General features: G+C 30.4%; 1 protein-coding gene across 1 annotated transcript; it reads right to left on the bottom strand.

Moving 5' to 3' along the window:
• Positions 1-2,967, bottom strand: LOC146949225 (F-box protein At1g80960-like). The gene is made up of 4 exons (XM_085741509.1): positions 2,669-2,967; positions 1,591-2,319; positions 672-821; positions 1-516 (listed from the first exon to the last, which is right to left on the bottom strand). Exons 1-4 carry the CDS (start codon positions 2,954-2,956, stop codon positions 295-297), a joined length of 1,389 nt encoding a protein of 462 aa, XP_085597635.1. The 5' UTR covers positions 2,957-2,967; the 3' UTR covers positions 1-294.
• Positions 2,968-8,297: the final 5,330 nt, after the last annotated feature.

Raw genomic sequence — 8,297 nt, 5'->3', positions numbered from 1 at the left:
TGAAAATCCAAAATACAAAACTATCAAATTAAAATCCATACAAAGCAAGCAAACACAAAATACTAACATAAGTCTAATAGCAACTGCGGGAGGTTTAAACTCATGAGTAATAAACACCAAAACACTTCAGTTTTTCATCAAGCGGCTTATTTTAGGGTTCGGACCCACTCATCAAAGCTACCACCATATTTTCTTATATACTCTATCCCAGGTTTCAGATCAATGGATAATTTCGGAGAGAGCTTCAGATATGACTGTAAACATGCAGTTGCTACGACTTCATCCCATGAGCAGTCATCCAAAAACCAAATTGTACGTAATATTATTCATAACTCCTCCATTTAATATTAAGTACTTAACAAATTCAATTTCAAACTCTCCACCTTTGTATCCCTTTATACAAACATTCTTTAGGTTGTGGCTGACACACCTACACGGGTCTCTTTTCAGCCAAAACAAACCTCCGGGGTAAGGAAGACAGTCATTGTCATTTTGATCATAGTAATCCAAATTGACCTAGAGGGTGAGGGTTAAATGTCAAAAAAAATATAGTTAAGCATAATGACTGCAATAATGATCAAACTAAAATAAAAAATACGAGAAATCTCACACACACACACACACACACACACACACACACATATATATGGCTAAATTAATTATAAGCATACCCGGTTATTTATTTGAAGATTCATTAGTTGGGGGCAGGACTTGAGTGCAAAAGAAAGAGCTATGGCATTTCTATTACCATTCAATTCAAAATCGAGGCAAAGGGTAACCAAATTTTTAAAGATACTTCCCATGCTAGAACCTCGGTGACCCTAAGACAATCATAAAATATAATTATAAAACAAATATACATAAATGTTCATAAAATATAGTAATGTTACATTTTGATGATACAACCAATATTTCAATTCTTTATATAAATTATTTGGTTGTTGTAATAATTAGCATTACTTAATGATCTAAACAATAGATACTCATGATAGGTCAAAAATTAAAATATAATTGTCTAATTTTTACATGATATTTTTCAAAGCCAAAAAATCAAATTGTACAGAGAGTTTTCTAACTCTAATCAATATTTGTAGCTTGAGGAAGGTTTTATTACTATTCAATATGGTGTTGATGGCATACTATAGGTTACCAATTGGAGTTCATCCTAAGCATTAAATAGATACCATAAACAACAAGTTTTATTATCCTATCACAATTACTCAATTAGTCCACATATAATAAGCTATGAACTTTTTATATGGAGTATTATCCAATAAGTGTGATTTTTTGTGATGGCTCAAAAGGGAATCATACTTGCATTAGGGATATTAAAGTTTAATCATTATCCTTGACTCGCCTGTTAATCTTAATGTTTGCATCTATGTACATGATTGTAACATCCAATTGTAATTGAATATGAACCATATATTAAATTTTATATATATCCTAGTAGAATTGTAATGCAGCAAAAATTTAAAACATTAGATTACATGCACCTCTATTAACTAGAAAGAAATGTAATATACACATCAATCAAAAAATTGACATTGTTTAACTTTCCAAGTGAAGTATAGTAGAGGAAACACTTACCAAAATGCCACCACAAATTTCAATAATATCCCTTGTTGTCAAAAGCTTGCATCCATCTATAAAAACATTTTGTCCAAGCATTTGAACATTATTGTAAGCACGTAGAACCCGAAGTTTTAGGGCCTCTAAGATCAGATCTTCATGATTACAAATAACGGAGTCAATCTCTATGACTTCCATGTTAAATGCAGAAACCAAAATCCTACGCTCGTTCACATCACAAATCTTAATATATTTAAGGCTTGGACTTACAATCTTAACCTCATCTGTTACGAAATCACATTTCTCAAGGATAAGATTTTCAAGAGATGAACAGTGAGAGAGAATATCATGAAAAGTGTTTGATATAACATTCACTTTGTTAAGAGTGAGAGTATTCAAAATCTGTTGGGGATTAAGGGAGGGTGTAGTTAAAAAATGATAGTTCTTCAACTCAAGAACCTTAAAACTGGAGAAAACCTCAAAAGGTAAATCAATGGTTGCTGCCGCATTCCTTTCAATCAAGTCTGGTATTCCTCCGTAACGATAATCACATGAATCACGTTCTATTGAAACCTTCATCACCCTTTTTTCTAGTAAGTTCCTCATCCACCCCACAACATCCCCACTTGCACAACTCTCAGGCAAGTGTCTAATGCTACAACTCTTCAAGGGACCAATATGATTGTCAATATTTGATGTAATCATCATGGCTGCTTCAGCAAAAAGTTCCTCACTTTCAAGATCTACCTGTTACGCATAAATTCCAATAATATATATATATATATATATATATATATCATATTTGAAAAGCCTTTAGGATTAAAGTTCATCTATTTTATTAGAAAAATGGAAGCTAAAATATGTAATCATATTCTCTCCAATTTTTCCTAGTTCATTCTCCATTACATATGAACCGTTTGATTAATCTAATTATTGAGATATTTATAATTTTTTGTGAAGATTATCTAATGGCTTGTCTAGAGATATAAAGGGACTAGACACGATCAACACGAAAAAAACAATCATAAATTAAAAACCTAAAGTTTATAGTAAAAAACAGATAACTACGTTTACATGAATTTTTATAACAATGTACCTTACGTTGCCCAGTCACTGCAAGGTAGAAGTTTAGTCTGGAATTTTGATTGTTTTCTTTGATCAATGACTTTAACATTTGTCTTTGGTCAAAATTAAGGCTAGGAGTGTGTTTCCACAATGATTCCCATCGCTTGGATAGCACACTTGTTCTCACGACTTCCGTGTAAGGAAGTGGAGAAATGATATAAGCTAGAAGTGCATCAGGAAGATTGCTGATCAAATCTTCTTCTTCCTCCATAACTTTGATTTGTGTCCCTTCTCCTTCACCCATTATTTCTTCTGACATTTTGTATCTTCTTCTTTTGTCGGATGATCTTAGCCTGCAATATGATCTTATATATTAGGTTTGTAACATTTATTATCCTTAGTAAGAAATGATAAGAGAACAACAAGTTGATAAACGGGATTTGTGTTTAACTTTAAAAGACAACGCGAGTTTCATTTTTTCTTTCTCTATCATATGAAAGATCACAAAAACCAAGGCTCTGTTTGGTAAGCCCACCAAATGAGCTTATAGCTTATAGCTTATAGCTTATAAGCTCGTTTGACAAAATAAGCTCTGTTTGGTAACATTTTTTTACAACGAGCTTATAGCTTATTTCACGAATTTCCACGAGCTTATAAGCTATTTTTCAGAAGCTATTCCAAGTAGCGTTTGAGCTTATAGCTTATAGCTTATTATCATTTATTCCATTTTTACCCTTATTATTTTAACTAAAATCCATATTTACCCTTTATAATTTATTATACTTGAAAACTAATAATATAACGTTATTGTGCGACGTATTTTTTATACTACAAAGTATGCATGCTTTTATTTAGCACTCTTTTAATGTATTACAATGCAAATGACACCATTTCGTTGCATGTAATGACACATGCAATTTTTTATATTTCCCAACTAATAAAAAAAAGTTTAATTTTCCTGGGTATATACTGACTACCAATTTTTTTTTTTTTGTGTTATTCTTTTAACACTTTTTTCTTCTAATCTTATCGATGATTATTTTTAACTTTGTTTATAGGATAAAATTTTATACTTTAATCATTCATAAAGTATAAAAATTGAATGAAATAAACTTAAAATAATTTCTTAATGAAAAATATATGTTGATTATATTAATAAATTTAAATGACTAAACATCTTAAATATTAATTGGTATAGATTGTATTATAAACTCTTAAAAACATTATTATGAATAAAACATGTCCTTTTATGTCAATTTACAACTATCAGCTAGTTGAACCGCTAATTTTACCAAACACTTTAATTAGCTTATCAGCTATAAGTTATCAGCTAAAAGCTATCAGCTAGCTTATCAGCTAAAAGCTATCAGCTAGCTTATCAGCTAGCTTATAAGCTATCCGCTATTTTTACCAAACAGAGCCCAAACCTTATCTTTTTATAGGTGAAAACCACATATTGTAGTCAAACCCATAATAAATAGCACCATTTAGTATTATTATTTGGTCAATTCAGTTAGCACTTAATTTTACAATTTAATTAATGAATTTGTATTTTGAATATAATATTCATAATAGTTTAACTTTTTTATTGCTTTTTTTTTACGGTAACATTTTTACTACCTAAAAAACACTATTATTAATATTCGGTCAAATTAGTGTGTGAATTTAAACTTTAATTTCAAACATTCATAATATTTTATTATTAATATTCTTTTTTTAGATTATCATTCGCTACATTGAGTCAAAGTTAATTTCAAAATTTAATTAATGCAAATAAGTAAGTATACTTTTATATTTAAGTTCCCTAAATAAACTTAATTGCCAAAACTAGTAGAAATAATAAAGTAAAAAATTATCACTAGATTGAAATTTTAGTTGATCTTCTTTTGACAATAACAATATTCATAGCAACTGCGAAGAGATTTCTTTGCTAAAATTGTTTATATTAAAAATCATTATCATGTTGGCAATCATTTCTCTAATCCGATAGAAGGTTAGGTTAAGGCTATGATAGATGAGTGATGGAAAACTAATTATTTCTCAAGTCTACAAACTAAGTACTCCCTCCAGTCCTATTTATAAGAAAAAGTTGACTTTTTAGATTCATTAAATAATTGATGTATCTATTCTAGAAATAGACCAAATACATCAATTATTCAATGAATCAAAAAAGTAAATTGTTTCTTATAAATAGGATCGGAGGGAGTATAAGTTAATGCTCACAAACCTTTTTGAATATGAAAATATAATCAAGGTTTCACACAATGAAATTTTGAATGTTTAAGTGCGAAAATGATATTTGATCTTAGATTTTTTTAATATGAAAATTGGTTCATGTTGTATTTATCTGAAACATATTTATAAAGTCTTTAGAAAATGTCCATGAAGCAAGGAAACCTTGAAAAGAGGCTCCACAATAAAAAGGAACGTGTTCGAAATCACATTGTTTTAGAAAATTGGCTTTCAACATGTGGTAATTGATGACAGATCATCTTACATTATTTTTGTTTATTTGCTACCCATATAAATGCCTTTTTAAAAAATAAAATAAAAACTAGTTTTAACTTATTCATGTGTTACTTGCTTGTTTTCGAAAAAAAATATAGATTCAGGAAATTCTAATCCTAATATCTTTTCATTTTAGAGTCAAAATAAATTTTTTGTTTATTTATAAAATCCTAAGCAAACACGTGATTTTCTAAGTTTCCCCTGATACATCTTTTTCTAGAGGGGCTTCTTATGGTTTATTAATTTATTTGCTTAGCATTTTCAAAAAAATAAATAAATAAACACTTAAGAATGAGAAAAGTGATTTTTTTTTATAAAATAAAATAGATTTTAAAAAAATCTCAAACAAATGGACCCTTTATGAGGGTGCATTTATTTCAGCTTTAAAAAAAGAATTATGGATGCGTTTATTTCAGCTTTAAAAAAATAGATTTTTGGTTAAAAGAATCTAGTGATTTATTCTAGAGCGTTTGTTTCAGCTTTAAAAAATAGATTTTGGGTTAAAAGAATCTAGAGATTTATTCTAGAGATTGTTTTAAAAAATTCGAAGCCATTTCTGCTTGTTTACAATCATACAAATCATTTTTTTTTTAAGATTTGAAAGTTTTACGCTTGAGTTCCTTGTTCTTAGGATTTTTTGTTTTGTTTTTGGAAAAGCTATTAGGAATAATAGCTTTTCTTAATCCATGTTTCTTATTCAATTATGTTATAATTTCTATTTAATCTTCTTATGAGAAAGTGTTAATGCTTTCAATGACCTAGAAAGTGTGGCATATCTAGGGCTGATGTTTACGAGAAAGTGTTAATGCTTTCAATGACCTAGAGAGTGTGGCATATCTAGGGCTGATGTTTGATCATAGAATTGAGCGTCTGTTTTTTAAATCTTACATATTGAATTTTATTCTTGACCATTTATCTTGTGCTATTGCTTTTATCACTTTGTAAATATATTTTTTATTGTCCTTGTGAGTATATAAATGTAAAAATATTTGCATCCAGTTCATTTTAAAATTTTAACGCTTTTGGAAAATGTCTAAAATGTGAATTTTATTAGAGATATATGTCTTAGATAAGCAGATATGGATTCAACCAATTGATTTTCAATTGTAGGGATGAAATGGTGCACCTTTGAAGGTCCTTTTTGTATTTTTGGATTGTTAAAATATTGAGATAAGTTAACAATTATATTCGCGCCGTCAAGATGACAAAATATCGATTTAATATGATGTTTAGAATATTGTCAAAATCAATCCCACACTTTGTGGTAGACTTACACCGTTGATGGTCAGATTAGACAAGTGTACCAAATCGTTTACCAAGTAATAAAGTGATAAGCAGAGTATCATATCCACAAGGATTATCGTTTCGTCCAAACAACTCGCGTTACTTATTTTGATCATGACATCTTCTCTTCTTCTGAAGGTCTTGTTGTCTTGAGTTCTTGCCGACATTTCATTCATGAAACTCACTTGTGTTATTGTCTCCGTTTGCTTGTCCTTCTTCAATCTCATTCTTCCCGCACATGACTTCCTTGCAGTTTGTTTAGTTCTCATGATTGCTAATCTTCTTCTTAAAAAGTTTTTGATTGGTTTCCCTGTAATGTCCGAACTTTCACGAATTTGATAGAGCAATACTTTACTGCGGCATGATTTTAATTTAAAACGGGAAATGTGACCTCTTAAGAACGGTTTCTAAAGTTTATTTCTAATTATAACTAGTTTGTAAATTTAAACGTATTTATACACTTAGACCAGTTTGACACTGTAAACTTAGATGCAATGCTGACTCGATCTAAATTAACTACTATAGTTATTACCCATTATGACTACTAATAAGACCTAACACCTTTTATGACTCTATGACTATTAGTACTAAATGCTAATCGTAATTCTAAATGCAAAACTAAATGAACTGACTCCTGTGACTAAATGACCTAATTCAAACTAGACTCGACCTATTGTAGGTATTATAACAACCATTATTTTACTACAACTCTCTAAATGCAATGTAACTAATTATAACCTAAACTAAGACTCTAAAAATAAAATAAAAACAAAATGGGTTAGCTCCTAAATGAAAACAAAGAAAAGAAACATGGTTATTAATAAGATGGATATGAAATAAACTAAATGCAAAAGAAAATATTAGTAATAATAACTAAATGATAAACTAGACTCTAAAAATAAAAGGGTAAATTAAACCGAGGGTCCTTTAAGTTTGAGGTTTGTAACAGATTTGTCCTTTAATTTATTTTGGTCACACATAAGTCCTTTAAGTTTGATGTTTGTAACATATTGGTCCATTAAGTTATTTTGGTCACAAATAAGTCCTTTAAGTTTGTAAACATTTTTGATTTAGTCCTTCTATTAACCAAACAATGGGTGGGAGAGAGATGTCTTGTAGAGTGGCGATTCTGCACTGTTCATCACCTTCAACCTTGTTCCTTCACCGTAAAGGAATCTGAACCCTAACCGACCCCAATTTTCATGCAACTTTCAACCATGCAATCCATTCTCATTCCTTGGCGTTGCCTCCTAGACACAAATCCACAACCTGATTCACCAAAAAACCAGTATCCAAACAACCCAAAAAAGTCTAACCCTAACAAAACCATGTCCAGCTACCCAACTTTAATCATTCCATGGTAATGTCTTCAAGACTCCACCAACAACCAGATTCAACAAAGGAAACAAGCAAAGCCGTTCCAAAACAAGCCAGATCCTTTGCACATGCGCTTTCCAACCTTTGCGATGTTCCAACATCTCAACTACCTTAACCAACCATCAAAGGTGACAATTTAGCTATTGAAATTCCACATGAGGAGTACGTAGCTGGTGTGACAACATGCAAACATAATCTCCAGGCTCGAATCATATGGCCAAAGGGTGCTACACCTCTTGCGATATTTTCTTTATGCAATAAACTCTCTATTTTATGGAAGAATTTGAGTAGATGGGGAGTTTCTTCTCTATGGAAAGGTTACTATGAGTTTACTTTTTCATGCCTTGAGGATGTTAAAAGGGTCCGATCGGTTCCTTCATGGAACTTAAACCCTGGTGTTATAAAGCTCTTTGCCTGGTCCAAAGATTTTGTTCCTAGTGCTCAAAATAGCACGTCTTCCCATGTCTGGTTGAGAATCCATGGCTTACCAC

Source organism: Medicago sativa, chromosome 2 (genome assembly GCF_051527215.1).
Source record: "Medicago sativa cultivar Bolivia chromosome 2, Bolivia_mono, whole genome shotgun sequence".
In the NCBI taxonomy this organism is placed as follows: Eukaryota; Viridiplantae; Streptophyta; class Magnoliopsida; order Fabales; family Fabaceae; genus Medicago; species Medicago sativa.
Note: the sequence above shows the minus strand (reverse complement) of the source record. Positions and strands in the feature narration are given on the sequence as shown.